The 23,875-nt window shown below is 39.6% G+C and overlaps 1 protein-coding gene across 4 annotated transcripts in view; it reads right to left on the bottom strand.

Moving 5' to 3' along the window:
- The window catches only part of AATF (apoptosis antagonizing transcription factor), a 102,483-nt gene that overhangs the window by 19,810 nt on the left and 58,798 nt on the right, over nt 1–23,875 (bottom strand). For 2 of the 4 annotated variants that reach the window (XR_006341167.1, XM_043902929.1), the window contains exons 9-11: nt 16,193–16,260; nt 14,185–14,265; nt 5,430–5,501 (exon numbers count right to left, since the gene is read on the bottom strand). Coding sequence is in view for 2 of the 4 variants with exons in the window: in XM_043902929.1 (XP_043758864.1) it covers nt 5,430–5,501; nt 14,185–14,265; nt 16,193–16,260 (221 nt within the window). In the remaining 2 variants the exon portion in view is untranslated. Of the gene's footprint in view, nt 1–3,000; nt 3,216–5,425; nt 5,502–14,184; nt 14,266–16,192; nt 16,261–23,875 lie in introns of those variants that run through there. The other 2 variants (XR_006341166.1, XM_043902930.1) reach the window with 2 other exon arrangements.

The raw sequence follows: 23,875 nt of genomic DNA, 5'->3' as shown, positions 1-23,875 counted from the left end.
TGGTAAGCGTGGAATAACTTCAACAGTCAGTGAGGTGAACAGCAATCCTGTAAATCATGCAAGTAACATACTGGCCTGTTCCCGGGGTGGCGACACTACACTTAGAGGAATTCTCTGCCAGCAAAGTGACAAGGCCTTTGTCCTCCTCAGCCCGTGGATTAACTCCGCCGCTTCAGCATCGCATGTTACTCTGCCCTCCTCACAAAGGTGAGTGTGAAGGGCACACAGGAGCAGCACTGCCCAAGCCAAGACTTGCACCCGAGGGTCCAGCAACGCCAGCGATCATTTTTAGACTCATGGTAACCTCCTCGCTTGCATGCAGACGCGTTCCACAGGGGCAAAGTGGGGTTTCTCTTCTTTCCTCTCAGTACCAGGGGTGTTCATCAGGCCTGCAATAGAAACCTCCTGCTTCCCTCCTAATGGGGTAGTATGAAGTGTCAGTGGTTACCTGAGACTTTCACTAATAAGGGAAACCTGAGGGCATGTAAAGTCATTTGAATCAGTATGCAAGGTTTACCTAGATGATACCCCCAAATGGAAATCTGGTAATACAGGAGCAAACTGGGCTGCTCCACACCTTAAAAGAGTTCTTTTCTTTTTTTTTTTTTTTTAAGTAGACTGCTTGAAGAGTAAATCACCTAGCATGAGAAAAGAATATGTATCAGCAGAAATTACCTAAATAGATAACATTACATAGACTGCACCACAGGCGAAATAAAATGAAGATGCCGCTCACTACCTTTGTAAAGGTCCTTTTACAGATAGTAATTTTCCTTCACTAAGAATATTCTAATACTCTGTGTTAAAGCTCTCTGCATTCTCTCTCTTAATGAGAGCTATGCTCCGGGCTCAGTTCAGTTCAGTTCCACCAAGGGCAGATTTTTTGAGCTCAGAGTGGACAAATGACATGGAGGATTCAAGGCCAAGTAACAGCACCTGGATTCTCTCCTTCTCTCTTTATTAATACTGGGTATTAATCTAACTCAGGAAAATGTGTGAGGCGATAAACTGGACCCAAGAAAAAACTAAAGAAGAGAAGGGCTTCTCTCTCCAGATCTGGGTGTGGTAGGAACCACAGGTAGAGTGGCCTCTATCAAAAGGGCTAGAAAACTTGTTATGGGCTTCCCTGGTAGCACAGTGGTCAAGAATCCGCATACCAGTGCAGATGACAAGGGTTTGATCCCTGGTCGAGGAAGATCCCAAACACAGAGGAGCAACTAAGTCCATGTGCCACAACTACTGAGCCCATGCTCTAGAGCCTGGGGGCCACAACTACTGAGTCTCATTCTCATGGCAGGAAATTAAAGCAAAACAGAAGCATGAAAAATAAAACACTGAACATCTCCCTTTGCCCATTCCTCATCTGAGGTCTTTCCCCATAGGTATTTTAAATACTATCAATTTAAGTTCTGTAACATACATATTCACAAATTTGTACGTATATAGCTGCTTAACTTTTACTTTTAAAACATAAATGGAAATTACAAAAACCTCTTTTTTTTCTAGTTAACAAAATAATCTGGAGACATTTCCATAATAGCATATTTTTAAAGGCATCACTCTTTTTTGATCACAGATGTCTATTTACTCAAAAGTAAGATTATAGCACAGTATTTTGTAGTCTACTTATTACACTAAACATTATGTTAATAGTTGCTTATAACTTCAATGAATTCTTTTCTGTGATTCATTTTAACTAGCTCCCTATTGATGGTCATTTGCATTTTAAAATTTTTTTCTCCGTTTAAACAATGTTGCAGTAAAGACTCTATACAAAAATATATGCCAACTTGCTATTTTCTTAGGTTAATTGCTATAAGTGGATTTTTCTGGGTCAACATATATATTTACATTTAAAATTTTTTAAAGTGTTGCCAAATACCCCTCCAGAGTGATTTTGCCAATCATACTTAACAACAGTATATGAAAGTGTCTGCTTCCACCATCAACATGGGGGATTATCAATCTTCTAATGCTTTCCAATTTAATAAGAAAAAATGAAATGTCATTATTTTAATTTGCATTTCTTTGATTAATAAGATTGACAATCTATTTTTTGGCAATTTTCAATTTTTCTTTTATAATTTCTACGTTTTGAGTGTTGACATGCTTCACCCACTATTTTTATTGGGATATTCTTAAGAGATCTGTAAAAACTCTTTACACAGCATTATTACATGGTAAAATCATGTTACACTGAACTTTTTCTTTATAATTTTTTCATATACTTATAACTTTGTTTTTGATATCTTTTTTAATTGATTCATGTAGTCAGATCTACCAATACCTTTCTCTGTGGTTTCTGGCCTTGGTGTCGTGCTTACAAAGCCTTTCTCTACCTCAAAATCATTAAATATTCCCTATTCATACATGTGCACCAAGAATGATATATCTGTAACTCTGTTGTACTCTACCATAGATACAACTGTTTCAACAAATCTAGATACCATTAAAAAAAAAAAAGGCATATCTATAATTTAGCAAAACCAAAATTATTCACCTAGGGAAAAGTAGTATGCACTGATACTGAAAAGAAAGTTTTCCATTTCTCAACACTTTGTGTTATATACAAAGTGGGAAACCAAATAGTACAGTACTAGATTATTTCCATTTATGGAATTATCTAAACAAAGACAAAATAGGCCTTCCTCCTAAGATAAAGTAACACTACTGGCTGGCTCTGGAAGATTTGATATTAGAAGCAGAAAGAGCTAATGCCAACTTATTTGGCCTGTAGTTAGTCTGGCCTATTCAGACTACGGAGCATGAGCATTAGCCTATATGTCAGCCTCAGTGTCCTCAGGAAACCATGCAGAGGGAGTGTACTAGGTTTTCCAGCTCTAAGACCTCTATTTAACTCCTGTTATACAGTGGTTAAACCAGCTGAGACCAATGCTGATAATTAGCAACCTCCACAAGGGGCAGCTTCTTTTTCCTAAAAGCTCCAAATGCCACATGACTGTTGCCCAGCAAATACATTCCTGTCCCCTCCTCTCTCACTTGCTCTACTGAAGTGGCAACGTAACAGAGTTCCAGCCAACGAGATGTGAGAAGTCTTTAGAGGTCTTTCTGAGAAGCTTTTACTGTTCTGGTAAAAGAAGATCAATCAATGTGGCTGACACCACTCCTTTCCTCTTCTTCCTACCCGAAATGCATGCTTGATGGCGAAAGCTGCAGCAGCCACTTTGGGACCACAGGGGAAAAACCAAGAGATGCTGAGGAGGGAAAAACACTGCCAGTAATTACCTGCCTCCTCCAGAATTATTCTGTCAGAAAAACAAACTCCTGTTTGCTTATGCCTCTGCAGTCAGGTTTTGTTTCTTACATATCAAGCCCAACATAATCCTTAATAATAAAGTTACCTTCAAGTTATCTTTACATCTAGAATATAGTAGGCCCTCAAAAATTATGAGTAAATAAATTAGATTCTGGAAAACAAAGTATCCTGGAGTATCAGATGACTCAAGAAAAATCCCAACTAGGAATGACAATTCATTCCTAAATGATGTAGTTGTACTGTATTCAAAAGATGCCACTAATATTTAAACTAGCTTTCACTTTATGTTTGGAATAATAGTGTTACCTGAATGGGTTTGTTTTTCTTTATAAGAACCTGATTTTCCTTTCCTGTTGAAGTAATTTTTTCATGTCATCCTGACAGAGAATCTCAGAAGCAGGCATTTCACTCTATTATTTTTAAAAACAGACTAGATCAAGAAATGAATGGAAAAAAAAAAAAAAACACACCCTAAAACAAAACAAGCAAAACCAGCTAGACACAAGCATTGACAGGCAAGCATAGGAAGTCACAAAGATGTGGGTATAAGTGCACTCAGAATCATCCATAAGCTGTTTTGTAATCTCAGAACAAAAGCAAACAAAACAATAATCATCACTGTGTTCAACTAAACCTTCATATCTACTACTTTTCAAGGGGAGGAAAGCTGATGGAGTTTAGTAGTAAACTAAATACTCTCAAATAAAAAGGCTAAGTATAGCTTGAGGGATAAAGCTGGCAAAATCCACATGTGCCTACATTGTGACCAATAATATCACTTGGTAAAGATTTATGTTTTAAAATGTCTATCACAGCATTACAACAATGATAATTTAAAACAATTTAAATTTCCAAAAATTAGTAAATGGCTAAAATAGATATTACGTGGTCACTTAAATTTTTGAATAATTCCCTGGTGTGCTGTGGTTCACGGGGTCGCAGAGAGTCAGATACGACTGAGCGACTAAACTGAACTGAACAAATGGTCAGAGTACGCAAAATATTTAAATAAAAAGACCACAAGAGTAGAATATAATTTTAATTACATAAGAAGAAAAACAAGAACATACTAAAAGGGAACCCATAAAGACTGAAAGGAAATATCCTCAGATGTTAGAAGTGATAATATCCTGTGCATATGTATGTGTGTATACACACACACACCCTATCTCCACACACTGAGAGAACCTAGAAACAATGATGCCTAGAACAATGAGCATCTTAGCACCCAGAACTTGGTTTCTAAAAATCACACTCCATTAAAAACAGTTAGCATTCCTTGGAGAAAGACGATTTTCCAGGATTGGAAAAGGGAAAATGTGAGATGAGCCTACAATACCTTGTTGTGGTGGAAAGTAAGAAGTACTCAATGAATAAGTGGGGATATCTCAAAAGGATGAAACCAGCTTGAAGGGACTTCTATTAATCTGAGACAATTTTAAACCAAAATAAATAATGACAGCAATGGATTCTAACTGAATAAAATAGGAAAGCATGAGTCCATATTGATAAAAATGAATGTAAATAATAGGAGACATGGCTAGATAAGTAATATTATAAAAATATTATGTTGTAGTAGAATGCCAATAAATATAGAAGGAATGATTCTTTAAAAAATGGATAATTCTTTAATTATCTCTGAATTATATGAGTATATATTTTTTTGTGTACACATTTCCATTTTGCAAAGTGAGCGTGTACTTCTTTTGTAAAAAATACTAAAAAAAAACCCCCCAAAATCCTCAACAGTACCCTGAACAAACACAACATAATGCACATCCCCAGAGCAATCTCTACACCCATTTTAAAAAGGAGAACATATACATAAAACCCCAAACACATGAAGCAAGTATGTGTGCACTGTCTTAACCCATCTATCTAGAGAAGAGCTCAGATGTCCAAAGCAGGTGTCTAATGTTAAAAACAAAACAGCATAAACAAAAAACCACATAGAGGCAGCACTGAGATTTACAAAAATTTTGTTTTGGTTTTACAGTATGGGAGTGAAGAGATGTGACAAGGACCCTTGCAATGGTGCTGCTGACAAATGGTTAACTGATAAGGAGAAACGGAGAGGGCCACAGGCTTTAGAACAGGTCAATACTGGGCTGTCATGAAGCCATTTGAAACAGATAATTAATCTATTACTCACCTGGCATCATCATTCATTGTGGTATGGTCAATAGGTGCCATGAAGCTCAGCAGCTTGCTAAGCACATGAAACCTAAATAAAGTAGGAAACAAACAGGCAGCAGCATTAGTGACTATTAACCTAGAAAAAGAAACACATGCTATGAGGTAACAAACTCCAGATGATCACAAGAACATCTGGCTCCAGAGTGGAACAAGGAACAATTTCTAGGCATGTGCCACACATAACCATAAAAACCCTTTTTCCTCAATGCTATAGGAGAAAAGTCTGATAAAAGCACATTGTAAATGACATTAGTTCTACACAACTCCATTATATAATGGCCAAAAAAAGGGCACACATCTGTGCTCTGAAGCAATACACTACTAAGCCTTAAACATCACTCCAGACAAGAGATGGTGAGGACCGGATTACCCCACTGTCCCCTTCTCTGCATGTATCCTAATCATTTTTCAGTCAGGAGCAGAGGCAGTGGCGTACCAGCCAAATGGAACACCTCATCACTCACTAGCACTGGTTCCCTGAGTCAGAAAGGCTTCCACAATCACCTTCATTCACAAGTTTCACCAGATCTTTCATTTCGCCCTTCTTAAACTAAGGCATACAACTGAGCACATAAGGAGTCCACTCCCTACGTCTTCAGTCAAGGTGTTATAAAAACTGAAGTTATGTCAGTTCCATCTCCCACCAGTAGAAAAAAAGAGGTAGTTTCATATGAAGTGCTTTGAGATCCTCTGGTGAAGAAGGCTGAATAAATATTTGACCTTACACAGACCAAATTATTATAGCTAAGAGAATTCAAAGAAGGTATCCCTTTCTATTCATAAAAGAAGAGGATGCAGGACATGTCATATTATAAAATTCTAACAAAAAAAAACCTCTTCTGGTGCAAAACACTATCCACACAAAAATGATATAACATACATGTAATATTTTACCATTTAAAAAACATTTTTACACACATCAAATAATTTGATTCTCTACCACCAAATAGCCAAGCCTCCTGAATTTCAATCTTTTAACAAATGAATTTTAAAGATTAATAGTGATGAGCTTTTTCCCATTACAGGAGTAATAGAAAAAAGCATAAATCTATTACAGAAAATTTGGAAAACAAACCAACTAAGCACACAAAAAATGCATACATATATTCTTTTATCTGCAGAAGGGCTGTTATTAATATTTATTAATATTAGTATTTTGGTTAATTATGTTCATTTTACATAGTAATGCACACAACATAATTTCATATCCTTTTCTTTCACTTAGCATTGTATCTCCACAGCTGTATATAAAACTCCAGGAAGTACTATAAATGCATTTTCATATTTCTGAACAGTTATATTGTTTCTAATTCTTCACTTTTTGTAAGATGCAAAAACAAAATCTCTGTTCATCATACTTTCTTTACGCCCATTATCTCCTAATTATAAAAAGTAATATATAATTACAAATTCAGAAATACAGAAAGAACTGACAAGTCCCCTGTAATCTCTGGAAATAATCATTGTTAATTAAAATTAAGTTTGCCTATAGCATTCTCCATATATAAGACAAATATAAACTTAATATATTTTTCACATGCTCATGCATTATGCTTTTTTCCACTATGTCATATTGTATTCTTTTTCATAGTTCCAGAATATTCTGTTGCATCAATATATTGTAATTTACTAAATGACCTATTGATAAGCATTTATATAGTCTTCCCTCTTAAAAAAGCATTATAAACAGTGCTAAAGTGAAGATTCTTTTCTTTATTTTATTGAAGCATAATTGATGTTACAAAGTTTTGCTAATTTCTGCTGTATAGCAAAATAATTAAGTGTGTATATATATACATATGTGTGTATTTAACTTATATGCAGAGTACATCATGTGAAATGCTGGGCTGGATGAGCACAAGATAGAATCAAGATTGCTGAGAGAAATAGCAGTAACTTCAGATATGCAGATGACACCACCCGTATGGCAGAAAGCGAAGAGTAACTGAAGAGCCTCTTGATGAAGGTGAAAGAGGAGAGTGAAAAAGCTGGCTTAAAACTCCACATTCAAAAAATGAAGATCATGGCATCCTGACCCATTACTTCATGGCAAATAGATGGGGAAACAAAGGAAACAGTGACAGACTTTATTTTCTTGGGCTCCATAATCACTGCTGATGGTGACTGCAGCCATGAAATTAAAAGACGCTTGCTTCTTGAAAGCAAAGCTACTACCAACCTAGTCAGCATATTAAAAAGCAGAGACATTACTTTGCCAACAAAGGTCTGTCTAGTCAAAGCTATGGTTTTTGCAGTAGTCATGTATGGACATGAGAGTTGGACCATAAAGAAAATTGAGCACCAAAGAATTGATGCTTTTGAACTGTGGTGTTGGAAAAGACTCTTGAGAGTCCCTTGGACTGCAAGGAGATCAGATCAAACCAAAGGAAATCAGTCCTGAATATTTATTGGAAGGAATGATGCTGAGGCTGGGGCTCCAATTCTTTGGCCACCTGAGGCGAAGAACTGACTCACTGGAAAAGACCTGATGCTGGGAAAAATTGAAAGCAGGAGAAGGGGATGACAGAGGATGAGATGGTTGGATGGCATCACCGACTTGATGGACATGAGTCTAAGCAAACTCCTAGAGCTGGTAATGGGTAGGGAAGCCTAGCATGCTACAGTCCAAGGGGTCACAAAGAGCTGGACAAGACTGAGTGACTGAACTGAACTGATATATATATATATATATATACACACACACACACACACTTTTTTTTCCATATACTTTTCCATAATGGTTTATCACAGGGTATTGAATACAGTTCCCTGTGCTATACAGTAGGACCTTGTTGCTTATCCATTCTAGGTTGCCATGCCCTCCTCCAGGGGATCTTCCCAACCTAGGGATCGAACCCATGTCTCCCACATTGTAGGCAGATTCTTTTTTTTTTTTTGTAGGCAGATTCTTTACCGTCTGAGCCACCAGGGAAGCCCTTTAATGTCTTTTAGGCTTCACCAAACTTCATTTTTCATCTGAAAAAAAAGAAAACTATTCTTGGCTATGTCCAAAGACAGGTTTAATTCGCTGTCTAGACAAAGGCCATGAACTATACCCAACAGTTGCGTTGTCTTGCCCAGGAGTCACTGGCCACATGTGGGTTACTGGAAATGTGCACCAGACTTTGAAAATATCAGAGGAAAAAATGTAAAATATATCACTAATAATTTTAAAACAATAAATTGTTAAAATAATATTAGCTATATATTGGGCTAAATGAAATGTATTATTACTTAAGTATACTTATTTCCTATTTTTCCCCCCTCTTTAATTGCGGCTACTAGAACATTTAAAATTACACATGTAACTGATGAACCTATTTGCAGGGCGCTGGAATAAGAGTCACAGCCTTAAGAGAATGGACTGTGGACACAGTCGGGGAGGAGAGAGTGGGACAAGTTGAGAGAGCAACACTGAAACATATACCTCACAATGTGTGAAACAGAGAGCCAGAGGGAAGTCACTGTAGCGCAGAGGCGCTCAGGCTGGTGCTCTGTGATGACCTGGAGGGGTGGGATGGGAGGGGTATAACTGTGTGTATGCTTATAGCTGACTCATCCTGTTACACGGAAGAAACCAACACAACACTGCAAAGCAATTATCTTCCAATTAAAAATAAAAATTAAAAAAATTACACATGTAAAGATACTTTTTACTGGATGGCACTGCTCTGTGGAATACCTTTACACTTTAATACAATATATTCAATAACTATTAACTGCATGATGAAGGACAGGCTTTTAAGTAGTAATCAGATTAAAGATGATTTAATACAATGCATTTTTACCTCATCTCAGTGCTACTGAGGATGGATGCATGTTTTAGTATTAAAATTACCAACCATAGTACGAAGAGATAAATATAATTTTGTTGCAGAAGAACAGACAAACACAAAACACAGTATGACATTTCATTATTAAAGGCCTGAGTTTAATTCATTTACATTAAGATTCTGCTTAAATCAGGATCAAATCCACTTATAGATAATGCTGAGTAAAATACTGGTAATTAATAATTATAATTATTTCCCCAAACCAGCATATTTCTTTCTTTTTTTTTTTTTTAAGTTATTTTCTAGCATCCAACCAGCAAACTGCTAACACCCAGTCTTACCAGGGTGATGCCACTGACCTGTTATCACTGAAATTAATGTTTCCACAAGGCAGTGTTCATCTTTGCAGTGATATTTCTTTTTTCTCCAACCCTACCACAAACAAAGAGGAAAGCCTGCCCACTGGTGGAACCTAGTACCAGTGATGACAGCTGGCACACCACCAGCTCTTCTGGGGGTCTAATTTAAGGAAGTTATTTACGACATGTATTCTCATCTATCCTGGAGAAGAAAATGGCAACCCACCCCAGAAGTCTTGCCTGGAGAATCCCATGGACAGAGGAGCCTCGTGGGCTACAGTCCATGGGGTCACAAGAGTCGGACACGATTGAGCAACTAAACCCATTCTCATCTAGCCTTGGCCCTTTGCTAAATCCTTCACGGCAGAGTTCTAATGTAGCCTAGATATCATTTCAGTGCCTGATAAGTCCTGGCCAGAGAAACAACTCAAGAGCCACAGGTCAGAAGTATGGACTCTGGAATCAGACCAGTTAGCTTAAATCTATGTTCATGATTACTAGCTCTGTAACAGTGGGTGAGTCATTTATCTTCTTAAATACTTTACATGAGTTAGCTAATTTCAATCTGCATGACAGTCCTATGGGCAGTGCCTTATTATCATACTGGCTTGACAGATGAGGAACCTGAAGCAGAGAGAGATGTTAAGTGACTTGCCCAAGGGGTCTCAAGGCCAGTAAGTGCAAGGGCCAGATTTCAAACCTGAACATTTTAGCAATGGAGGTTGTGTCTTTTCCACTTCTGCATGTAAACTGCTCTGCAGTGCCCAACAGAGAGAGTTTTATAAATGTTAGTTGTTGTTATTGCTATATATCAACAACACTGATTCTGACCACATCCCACACGTTCATGGTCACAAAGAGAGCCTTGATGAATATGGGTGATGAAACGGCAACACAATTCAAAGCATGTGACCTTATTTATTACTTTTCTGTTTACTTCTTGTGCTGTGCTATAATTGTAGACTTATGGGAAAGTTACAAAAATAGTGCAGAGTTCACGTACACCTTTCACCTAGCTTCCTCGAATGGTAACAACTTATACAAATGTAATTATCAAAATTAGGAAAGTAACATCTGTACAATACAATTAACTAAACCATAGACCTTATTCAAATGTCCCCCATTTTTTGTCCTACTGTCCTTTGTCTTTTCCAGGATCCAATCTAGGACCCCATAGTGCAGCTAGTTGTGATGCACTCCTCCAATCTCTGACAGGTGCTCAGGCTTCCTTGTTTTTCAATGACTTGCTACAGTCAACAGAATAAAGTCCAAGTTTTGAGCATGACAACGATTTAGCACCCACTTATTCACACAGTCTCATCTCCTGTTATTCCCCCATATTTACTTCAAGTCTCTGCCAAAACAAATGAACTTTGGTTCCCAAAACAGACAGGGATATTCGCAAGCCTGTGTTTTGAAAAACATTATTGTTTTTGGCCTTTCCATAGGCTAACTCTTCCTAGTCTGGTCAGTGTGAAGTGTGAATGCTGTATCTCACAGAAAGTCTTACTTGATAAGCAGGTTAATTTTACTGTCACAATCATCAAAAACATGTCTGTGAGGCACTACAGTAGGCAATAAGGTTGGAACTAACTTGAAAAAATCAGCACAATTCTTGCCCTCAAGGGACACATGATTATAGATATTTGCCCTAGCAGCTTTAAAACTCACAAAAATACAATAATGTAGAAAAGACATCTTTTGCTCTTTTCAATTCTTTTGAAGAGCATATATTTGCAACAGCAATGCCAACAGGTAAACACAAGAGAAATCAAAGAATCTAACTCTTTCAAATGTTTATTATGTATCAGACATATACACATTATTTGAATCCTCAAATCAAATCCACCCCTCAAACCAAATCAGGCTTCCTTGGTGGCTCAGACAGTAAGTAAAGAATCTGCCTGCAATGCGGGAGACCCAGGTTTGATCCCTGGATCAGGAATCCCCTGGAGAAGGGCATGGCGACCCACTTCAGTATTCTTGCCTGGAGAATTCCATGGACAGAGGAGCCTGGAGAGCTACAGTCCATGGGATCACAGAGAGTTGGACACAACTGACTGACTGACTCTCTCTCTCTCTCTCACACACACACACACACACACGGATTAGTATCTCCACTTATTAAATGAGTAAAGTGAGGCTCAGAGAATAAAAAGCAACCAACAATCATACAGCCAGATAGAGCCAGTCTCCTGACTGAAATCCTGGGCTCCTCCCTCGAGAGAACATTTAAAGCCTCACAGAGCTATTAATTAATTAACCAGAAGTATAGTTGATCTACAATACTGTATTAGTTTCAGATACACAACATAGTGATTCAATATTTTTATAGATTATATTCCATTTAGAGTAATCACAATAAAATAATGGCTATATTTCCCTGTGCTGTTCAATTTATCCTTGCTGCCATTTTACTTTGTACACAGTAGTTTGTCTTTTAATCCCCATCTCACCCCTCCTTCTCCCCACTGGTAGCCACTAATTTGTTCTCTCTGTGAGCCTGTTTCTGTTTTGTCATGTACATTGATTTGTTTTCTTTCTTAGATTCCACATGAAAGTGATAACATAGAGTATATGTCTTTTTCAAAGTTACAATTTAAAAAATGCAGTATTAGAGAAAAGTCTAATCTCAAAATTAAAGAACAGGTACTTATTCAGCTTGATCAATTATAAAGTACTAGTAGTAACATTCTTCTTTAAATCCTACCATGGATGGAGGTACAGAAGAGACAGGTACCAATGAAGCATGTACATGAGTGAGCAAGTAAACGAACATTCCAGTAGGAGACTGATCCAGTCTTGGGATAACAACAGCAGTAACAATGATAGGAATAATGGCAAAAACACTTAAATAGTGCTTGCTATGCCCTCATTGTTGTACTGTGTTAGTCACTCAAGTCGTGTCCAACTCTTTGTGACCCCATGGACTGTAGCCTGCCAGGCTCCACTGTCCATGGAATTCTCCAGACAAGAATACTGGAGTGGGTTGCCATTCCCTTCTCTATGCTATGTTCCTGGTGCTAGTCTAAAAGCTGTACATACATGTACTCATTTAATTCCCATAGCAACCCTACAAATCTGGTACTATTATCAACCCCTTTCTTACAAATAAAGAAACTAGAACAGAGGGTTTAAGGGTCTTGCTCAGGGTAACTACTAATTGGTGTCAAAGGTGGGATTCAGACTTTAGGGAGTCTGGTGCTTGAGTCCATGCTCTCAACCAGCACATTGAAAACAAAGGTGGGAGAAGCAGAAGGGTTTGGAAACTTCAGCACATGAAAAAAAGTTAAACAAATTATAACAATTTAACATGAGATTTACGAAAAGTGACTTTCAGTCAAAAGACAATGAAAAGCTACTATGCACTTCTGCAAACTTAAAGGAAAATAAACATTTCCTTAAAGGAGATCAGTCCTGGGTGTTCACTGGAAGGACTGATGTTGAAGCTGAAACTCCAATACTTTGGCCACCACATGCGAAGAGTTGACTCATTGGAAAAGACCCTGATGCTGGGAGGGGTTGGGGGCAGGAGGAGAAGGAGACGACAGAGGATGAGCTGGCTGGATGGCATCACCAACTCATGGACATGGGTTTGAGTAAACTCTGGGAGTTGGTGATGGACAGGGAAGCCTGGCGTGCTGCCATTCATGGGGTCGCAGAGAGTCAGACACGACTGAATGAATGAACTGAACTGAACTGATGAGTTCTGTTAAATACTAAAATAGGCTAATTAAAGTAGTGGAGTCTGCTTCTTTGAAGGTACTTAAAAATGAGATAGATCCACATTTGTCCAGAAATAATTTTAATGACAGGCAGGCTCTAACAAAAATGTGGGATTAGCTATCTGCCTAAAACTGGCCTAACACAATGAGTTTAAGATGTTTTTTCCCAATGTGCACTTGAATTACCAGTAGTTTCTTTGACACTGAGGCCTTGTGTGAGTGATATTATATACTATATAAAAACAGTCACAAGGAATCTCAGTCTGAAAGCACAGCAGTGTCACTTCTACTCTGGTTCCTTCTTTGTTTCCACTCTTTCTAAGACTTCCGAGGGCTCACAGGTTTGAGAGCTCGCCTACACTCAGACAGGTTTCTGTATTCTCATAAAAGCTACACTCCTCAGCTCATTTAAGCGCAGTGTTAGCAATCTCTGGAAGCCTTCACTTTTTATCTTTTTAGCATACTAGGTACATGTATGGCATCATGAAAATGGACCAATATAATTCTGCTTAAATAAGACTCCAAAGTACAATTTTTACATTGTAATAAGGAAATCATTTTTCAAAACTAAGGCAATTTCAACTCTCTTGTCTTCCTTTTTAATTATGTCTCTTTCAGGGAAATACAAAGATTATTCAACCTATTCATTCACAGCAGTAGAACAAAATAACTGACACTATTTTTCCATTTCAGAGTAAGAAAAACTGAATCTCAAAAAGACTCAAATATCGTTCTAGTGATTTTTCTGCTCCTTAAAAACAGAATCATTAGAAGAAATAGAAAAAATGTCATAGCCAACATGGAAAAGAAGTAATAACACACAATGTTAACATTTATTCTAAAAAGTAACTCACCGAAGTTTCCTTCCTTTGCTGGCTTTTCTATCTACTTTCTTGTGGATTTTGCTTCTTAGCTTCTGGATTGCAAGCCACTGCCTGGAAAATTCACAAGTGACGTTATGCATCATCAACAGAAATAGTTACACGTGTTGACAAATTGGAATTTTTCTCACTAACAACACTGCATAAAGAAATCATTCAACCTACACCAAGCTCCTCAAGACAGACTGGGGCCAAAGTGACTAATCGATTGAAGAGGATCTGTGCAATGGTGAAAAAACAAATGGCAGCTGGGAAATTCTCCAGCAGATTTGGTGAACAACGCTCCTTAGTATGTGGAGTTACTGTGACAAGCACTAAATCCACCAGTCTGCAGGGAAACTCCTCAAACTGGGTGTGGCTGCCTGGGTTTGCTGTTGACGTTTAGCTGCACAGCCTATCCTATGACTAATAATGCACCTGCTGTTCGGTTTGAACATGTGAATTCTTTAAATCTAACTTTCCCATTGTTAATACCCAGCTGCTTTTCCTTGCGCTTTCCATTTTTTCAAAGTGTTAAGAATTATCTGCTATTGATACTAGCTTTATAGTCATTTTATTTAATTTTCATTTCAGCTACATTATTTCAGAATCCGTTGCTAAAAGGGAAAGGGCTTCCCCCATCCCCCCCAAAATAATCTCAATACCAAGAGCCCCCAAATAATCTCAATACCACTGTCACACCTAAAAAAATTTAACTATCAAATATTCAGTCTTTGAATTTTCCAGATTATCTCATTTTTACAGTTGGTTTGTTTGAATCAGGATCCAAACAAGATCCATATATTCGGCAAGTCATTTTAAATTAAAAGGAATTCATTTTTCAAATAAAGGATACTGGGCTAAGAAAATCTTCATAAATTGCTTATATGAACAAATGGCGGGGGGGGGAAAGGAGAAACAGCAGCAGCTAGTCATCTTACCTGACTCATATAATGAAAGTTCAACATAAAAAAAAAAAAAAATCTAGGGAAATCCAATTACTGTAATCTTAATATAATCTTAATTACCATAATCTATTTTATTGTAAAGTCAGATAGATGTACAATATAATCACCACTTAAATGCAATTTGCTCGATCACATTAAATTTATAGTGAACAGTTCTCTATAGCATTCCAGTGATATACAAAATATTAACATCCTATCCTAAAATTCAAAGGTTTTACTCACATAAAATTATTTCATCAGCACAAATTTTTCCTTGTGATCTCTCAGAATGCTGCTCTTCCCCAGAATCCCATTCTGACACCTGCAGCTTTGGTTTCCATTTATGCTCTTGCAAGTTACAGCTCATGGCTATTTAAATGTACACTATTCATTAGGTAGCACTTTAAAAGTCCTTTTTGTTTTCTAACGAAGCGTACGCACAAGGGTCTTCCTTCACTGTTTTCCATCCTACCCTGACATCTGGGCAGTGCTGCGTCTAACTGTGAGTTCCACGTCTAACTGTGCGGCAGCTTTCACTGAAGGGGCAGAGGTCTCAATGAGAGCAGACTTACAGAGCGAGGAACCGGCTGTGCCCAGAGCCAGGTCCCAACAGCTGAGAGCACATGTTTTTATCCACTGATCAGAGACTGATACAGATCTAATTGCAATGCAAAGAGCTTAAAATGGACTTTATGAAACAAACCCTAAAATAAACACTTGCAGGTAGGTATTTGGTAATCTCTTATTCAAATGGCAGTTATGGCAATGTAGAGGAAACAATTTCCATCACTTTGTCTGTCTAGTTCTCGTTATCATGCTTAACTTTTTTTTGCTGGCCACGTCACACAGCTCTCAGGATCTCAGTCCCCCAATAAGAAACTGAACCCTGGCCAAGGCAGAGAAAGCCTGGAATCCTAACCACTAGGCCACCGAGGAACTCCCAGCTTTCATAATTATAGAACAAGTTGTTGCCTTGGAAGTAGAATTAAGGGGACTCAGATGGAAAAACTATTACACAGGCTGCCTGTATGAACAGAAAGCCGTATCCAAATTACCTTCCCATGGCCACCTGATCATTGGGGTCCAAGGAGCTGGTCTTCCGTTCTATGAGTTCTCGGAGGAGCTACAGGAGAAAGGAAAGCAAGTGACTTATTTATCATCTCCCAGCACCAACTGACTTTAAAAGGGCACAGGAGGAATTCTGAATGGCACAGTGACAGCTCTGAAACTACAATCAATAAGGGACAACCCAGTGGCAAGAGCATGACCGAATTCCCATTAACCCTTTCATATTTATATATCTTTAAAAAGGTGGCTATCACAGTAACTGGGAGCAGAAGTCCATTTGGAAGACTTATTGTCCTGCAGTTCATCCCAAATGGATCAATGAGTGTGCAACATCCCCTTCGTTGTTTTTATGATGATTTTTGTCCTCCTCATTGATATCAATGGAGAATCTTTAAAAGGTCAGGTGGGAAGGGCTGGGTGGTGAAAAGGAAAATGCATCGGCTTCTCATCCACAGGATAATGGTACGTGTTTAACTTCTGACCTATAACCCCAACAGTCAGGACGGTCTTCTTTAGGCAAAAAGCTTTTGCTGGATGTAATTAGAACTGTGGCCTTTCTGCTCTTGCCTTCCATACCTGATACTCTACCGTGCTTACAAATAAATGTCTTAACCATGCCGTCTGCAATGCAGTGCTCAGTTGCTAAGTCAGATCTGACTCTTGCGACCCCACAGACTGTAGCCCATCAGGCTCTTCTGTCCATTGGATTTTCCAGGTGAGAATACTGGATCTTCTGAATACTCAAGGGGATCTTCCCGACCCAGGATCAAATCTGCATTTCCGGCACTACAGGCAGATTCTGTACCACTGAGCCTCCTGGGAAGCCCAACCATATATGACACCAACACATTTACACATTAATTTTAAGAGGGAACCTAAAGAAAGTTGTTCTCTGAACACAACCCAGACAGCCAGTCTCTCATCGCACACAACTAACTCCATGGGAACTAAACCACTCTCCAACTCTCCTCTTAATCCTGGTTAGTCCCCCCGAGTGTAAGCGACATCTACTTCTCTAGCTCTCACACATACTGAAGAATTTGCATTAGATCTTAAAAACTCTTGGCCAGGAGAAGCAATAGATTTAACAGTTAGACATTAAAGGAGGAGAATTTTAACTTATAATAATAAAACTCTCCTACACAAGTGCTATGCGCAGGGAAACAGCAACAGAGATTAAAATTCCAAAAATCTTCTGAAAGAAATCCTGAAAATAAACCCCTTCCGGCTTGTCACCAGTCAAGAATATAGGTTTGACTTTAAAACTTGTTTCTTCACAAACATAAGTAATTATTTTGTAGGTAAGGCACAGAAGCAACATATATATAGTTCACCAAGTTAAATAGTCGAAGTCTGAGGGGAATAAAGAAGGGATAAATTCCTACAGAAAGCAGTTCACTCTCTAATTGTCACTTGCTTATGTAAGTGGGCACTGGGAGAAAGAAAACAAATTTGTAAAAATATTCATTTCCATATAGGATGAATCTTTATTGCAAAAGGGAAAAGGCAATCTCAATCGCAAATAAAAAAACCCCCTGTGCTGTTTTTTCATTTGCTTATTTTAGACATTATTACCGTGGCAATTATGTTTAAAAATGTGGGGACCGGAGGCCTCTGTTTTATTATCACTGGAAAACAGCAAGCTATTTCTCTGCCCTGTTTATCTGATTGACTCCCAACATCTTTCTGGCAGCCAATCTATCAGTTTATCTCCCCTACTTCATCACAGTCACTTCTGGCAGCTGAATACAAGATCCAAACCCAGTGTTACACGGATGCTCGACACAGGAACCCGTGTTAACAGCTACTCTGGGAGCAGCCGCCCTTCAGGCCAAGCCGAAACGGGCTCCGGTTCCTGGTTAACAGCCTGTCAGCAGCAAGGCTGAGCAGGCAGAGGGGACAGGTCAACAAAAAGAATTTGTTTTAAATAAAGAAGAAGAATAAAAAGGAAGGAAAACGTACTGATGAACCTGCTTGCAGAACAGCAATGGAGATGCAGACAGAGAACTGAGTATTGGGCAGGGTGAGGAGAAGAGGGAGAGGGTGAGATGAACGGAGAGAGCGGTGTGAATCAATGTACATATGCAACCAGACAGCCAACGGGGGTCTGCTCTATGACTCAGGGAACTCACACGGTGCTTAGATGCTCAGTCCTGTTCGACTGTTTGTGACCCCATGGACTGTAGCCCACCAGCCTCCTCTGTTCATGGGATTCTCCAGGCAAGAACACTGGAGTGGGTTGCCATTCCCTTCTCCAGGGGGTCTTCCCAACCCAGGGACTGAACCCAGGTCTCCTGCATTGCAGGCAGATTCTTCACCATCTGAGCCACAAGGGAAGCCCCAGTGGGGCTTATTTTGTAATAACCTAGAGGGGTGGGAATGGGCGGGAGCTGGGAGAGAGATTCAAGAGGAAGGGGACATATGTACACCTATGGTTAATTCATGTTGATGTATGACAGAAATCAAACCAATATTGCAAAGTGATCATCAATCTATTAAAAATAATATTTTTTTAAAAAGGAAGAAAAATAAATAATGAAATGACTACATCTCGTTGCCCTTACCTTGTTCCAGCCACGTAAGAGAGAACAGCCACCAATCCTGGCTTTCCTGGGGCCATGACAGCCACTGGGAGCTCGGGGAAAACTGCCCCAGCACAATGGGGAAGACTGGAACGGGACCCCCACAACCGCAGCGGGTGCGTGACACACACAGCGGTCCCTGCGATTCCAGCACCAAGCTGGCGCAGCATTTATTCTCAAGCACCCTGTCTACTTTACACATTCTGGGTTGCATCTTCATTACCTTGGTGCTTTACACAGCTATTCTTAGTCATTTGTAGTTAGGAAGAGAGTTTTATTGGTCTGTCTGGCTGAGTCTAGGTTATTCATTCAATCCGATGAATTCATTCAGTGTGAAAAGATCCTGTTGTGTGCAAGGCAGGAATAAGAAAGCAGCAAGAAAATACAGGTAAATAAACTCTTCTCCTGGCTATTGCCATTTCCCACAGCTCTCACTATCACTAGGCTTAAATTTAATTAGGAATACTGCTTTCCAAAAAGTTGCAGAAAAATGAAGTTTTAGGGATACTGATGGAAGAATTTAGCTTTGCTTCTTTGTTCAATTTTTATGGCTTTACTTATGAACAAACTTTTCCAATAAAATTCAGGTTTCTGTTAGTTACCAGAGGTTTTTATTTCAACAGTAATGATACAGTATCTGTAATTTTCTATGTGATCCAGAAAATGGAGAGGTATGTGAAATATTTTTGTTCTAGTCTGTTATAATTCCTCCAGAGAGTCAATTCAGAAACAATTCTCTAGTTCTAGGGGAAAATCTTACATGTGGGTGGGTTCCGCAGTCAGCCCACAAAAACCTATGTGACCCATAACCACATATGCAAGGAATGGCACTGATAGTACTATCAGAATCTAACCAGCAGTTATCATACTCTGCCTGGAAAAAGGTATGCTGGAGTCAGTTAAAAATGGCAGGCTGAACACACTGGTTTATCTCATCTCCCTTTCTCAACTCCTCCAGGAGACAGTAGAGGAGGAAAAAAAAAAAAAAGATGTATTAACCCACAAGAAAAAAAGAGGAAAGGGAGAGCTAATGAGAGTAGATTTTTCACAAAATTCTCCAAGGTGGGAGATGAAGGAGCAAAAAGGAAGTTACCGCCCGAGGGCCCACCGGCAATGAAGGTGAGCGTGAAGTGGATCAGGCCCATGGAACCCCTGTGAACAGGAGATCTGAGGGTGGGGCAGAACAGAAGGGGGGGCAGAACCACGGGCCTTCTGGAGTGTCCACCCAGCCAAGTGACTGCCCCCCGGGAGAAAGGAGGCTCAATTCTCCGGAAAAATGGAGCCACAGAAGCTCCAAACTGAGAGATACGAGGCACAGAAGGCTGACGTCTGAGGCCTTCTGTCTCCCTCCCCACCCTGTGCTCAGGACACTGTCGCCATGTGGTAAGTTCCTAGGCAGGAGAGCAGGGCAGTGTTTTCTGGAGAAACTGCATGGTCATCCCCCTGCTCCCCAGAAAAGGAGACATTCCAAGTTCTAAGAACCAAGAGGTTAGTTCTCAGCAAAATTACATACAAAGGAGACAGAAAGCTCCAACCGGGTTTCAGAGATACTTTCCAATGCTATACTCTGAAACATGAAGCGACAGCTAAGGATCCCCAGCATCTGAGGAAAGCCTCAGACACAGACTAAAGGAAACAGGAAAAAAAGCGACTCAAGAAAGCAATGCAAGGAACAAACAAAACACCCACACACAAAAGAAAGAAAAGAAAGAGAAAAGAACTCACAACTCTTCCTCTTCCTCCTCCTCCTCTCTGAGGACACCCTCAGAGAAGTGAGAGAAAACACACTTCCACAAGAATGGGATGCTATGAGAAAACAGTAAAATGAGAAATTGAACACAAGAAACGTTTAACATTTTCAATAGAAGAACTGGAAGACAAATGTGCAAAAATCTCTCAGCAAACAGATAATGTCCCTTGATTATTTGTGAAAGAAGAAAATAACTTAGGGGATAATCCAGGATGTTAAACACCTACCTAACAAAGGTTGGGAGAAAATTATTAAAGAAATAATTATGGAACCCCCCCCCCAAATCGAAGGACGGGAATGAACTAATAATCACCACCCAATGCAACCTAGTGCAATGAAGGAAAAAGAATCTTTTATAAGACACATCGTCATGAAATGTGGAACTCCAGAAGCAAAGAGATGATCCTAAAGGGTGAGAGGAAAAATAGGTCACATGTACAGAGGGTGACTATATGGTCCCATCTACCACAGAGAGTCCTGGCTAAAGTCTCCTGTCCTGCTACTTCTTCAGGCTAGCAGCTCAAGGGTCCTGGTCTTGACAAAGAATTATACAGTCATCCTAAACATTAAGGAACATAAATCTAAATGGGATTAGACATCTCAATAGCGATAACAGATGGCAGAGGACAGCAGAGCAAAACCTTCAAAATCCTGAGGAAAATGACTTTCAACCTCAAGTTCCATACACAGCCAAAGCACTAACCAAGGATGAGAGTTCATAAAGCATTTCACACAGGCAAGGACTCAATAATTTACCTTCCACAGGCTCTTTCACAGGAAGATGTGCTTCAGTAAAATGAGAGCATGTGGCCAGAAGGACAAAGACAGGAGATGTCTTTGGAACCCTTTTTTGCACCTGCACTGCTTGGAACACGCTTCCCTAACCACTAACTGGCTTACATCACACCCTCTGTGTGTGTGCTCAGTCGTGTCCGATTCTTTCATGACCCCATGGACTGTAGCCCACCAGGCTCCTCTGTCCGTGGGATTCTCCAGGCAAGAATACTGGAGTGGGTTGCCACTTCCTTCTCCAGGGGATCTTCAGACCCAGGGATCAAACCCATGTCTCTTGCATCTCCCACACTGGCAGGCAGATTATTGACCACTGCGCCACCTTCTCTACCTCCTTGCTAAATCTCAGCTCAATTACCTCCTTCCTCAGGAAAGTCTCTCTTAACTGCAGCCCTCCATACACATTCCTATGATGTTCCTGCTGTATTTAATTTACATTTTATTAGTGGAGTACATAATTAATGTCTATTTCCTCCACTAGCTGACTGTCTGCTTCACAGAAAGCAGAGAATTTAACAGTGTGCTCACCACTCTATCCTGTCCACTGGCCCACTGAAGGAGCTCAATAAATACATATATGCACAGAGTGGGGGAATTGTTTCTGGCAGAAAATATCAAATTTTTATTTACTTTATCACACACACACACACAGACACCCCTTTTGTTTTTAAACAAAAGGAATCACTCTGTAATACCTTGCTTTTAATCCAGAGTACCACTATCTACCTAAGCAATTGGGGAACCTCGTGGTTTTTAATCTCTTGGCACTAGTGATAAAGAACCTGCCTGCCAGTGCAGGAGAAATAAGAGACATGGGCTCGATCCCTGAGTTGGGAAGATCCCCTGCAAGAGGGCATGCCAACTCACTCCAGTATTTCTGCCTGGAGAATCCCACGGACAGAGGAGTCTGGCAGGTTACGGTCTACAAGGTCTCCAAGAGTCGGAAAAGACTGAAGTGACTGCACGATTATCAGTACCTCCTCCTCCTCAAACAACATTCTCTTTCTCCCACATCTTGCACAGGGCCTAGAGAACTCTGTGGTTTAAGTGCGTGGGAATCACCCTTTTTTTAACCATCCCAAGAGAACCTGAATTTTTTCAAAAACTACTCAATCCAAATGAATGAAAAAATCTCAAAACACTTCTCATTATTTTACTGTTAAAATGATGTTGATCTTGCCTCTCTCTCAGGTCTCATTTGCCAAGGGAGAGAGCTGGTTCTTTTCAGGAAACAAAGAGCAGAACAGGTCTTTTGTTCTTCCTCTAACCACCGCCCCCATGCCCCCTCATATGTGACTCTTTTTGTAGTATCTTCAAGTTGGTCTTTTTACTGCAAGAAAGGTGTATTAACATCTTTGTAATAAAGGAGGGGATTCACTTCACATAGTGTTTTCTATTATCAGTGTTTCTTTTATCGTTTGTCAAATCCCAGTTGCAGGTGCCCATCTCCCATCTTCTAAGATCTAATGATTCTACGTATGAGTTTTCAATTCTGCCCCATGGTTCAACATAACTGTAAACATTGCCCAGGAAGTCCATAAAATGCCACGGCTTCGGAGCCTGACATACCTGGGTTCTGTGCCCTTTATTAGATGTGAAGTTTGGGACAAGTTATTTGACCCCTCTGAGACTTGGTTTCCTCATAATAACTGTACCTCATAAAGCTGATTTACAATCTTAAAAGATGATAAAAGTAAAGCACTTTGCAAAATGCAAGTATTCAATAAATCAAAATACTGTCGACACCAGATAATGATACTCATAGATAAAGACAGAACTCAATTTGGGACAAAAAAATTCCATAGCTGAATCACCACAGCTGCTAACAATAACAATGAGCAAAGATGATAATTCAAAGTTCCTTTCTACTGATTGCCAACAGTGGATAACAAGTAGGATATGTAACGAAGGAAAATCAGAATGGAAGGGAGACAGGGTAAAAAGCACAGAAAAAACTCACAAAAGTAATAAGTCAATACCTGAAAAGCAGACTGTTATTTGAAGGACTTTTTCCAAATCAAACCATGATTAATTCGGGCACAAGTGATCCTCTTCTTTACCATTTATTCTATTAGGACAACTAACTGCGCTTCCCTCTCCAGGACCTGCACCCAGCCCATCACCCTCTGCTTCCGCAGCCACCCCTCCACCTCACCCTGCGCAGCATCCTATCCACCCCCCGTAAGGTCTCGATCAAACACCATCACCTTCCCGCAGCCTTCTCTGATTCTCCCAGAACGTTACGAATCTCCCTTCTCCTGAATTCTTTATCACCCCCTCACCCAGCACTCGGGTTGTTTACGGCTCCTTTGCTTGACTATAAGTGTCCTGGGGGCAGGGCACAGTCTCACTCAAAATTCTCTCCTCTCTCAGACCTCTGCACACTGCCTTGCTCACAGTGACTCTTCGACAGAATCTCTGAAAGGAAAGAGTTAAGTTCTAGATCTTTGGATCAAAGATGAAAAGCATCCCACTTCTGCAGCAGCAAGTACAATATTTACAAGAATAATATTAATAACAGGAAAAGAACGGAGGGAAGTCAAAAT

The sequence above is a fragment of the Cervus elaphus genome, chromosome 5, assembly GCF_910594005.1.
Source record: "Cervus elaphus chromosome 5, mCerEla1.1, whole genome shotgun sequence".
Classification (NCBI taxonomy): Eukaryota; Metazoa; Chordata; class Mammalia; order Artiodactyla; family Cervidae; genus Cervus; species Cervus elaphus.
Note: the sequence above shows the minus strand (reverse complement) of the source record. Positions and strands in the feature narration are given on the sequence as shown.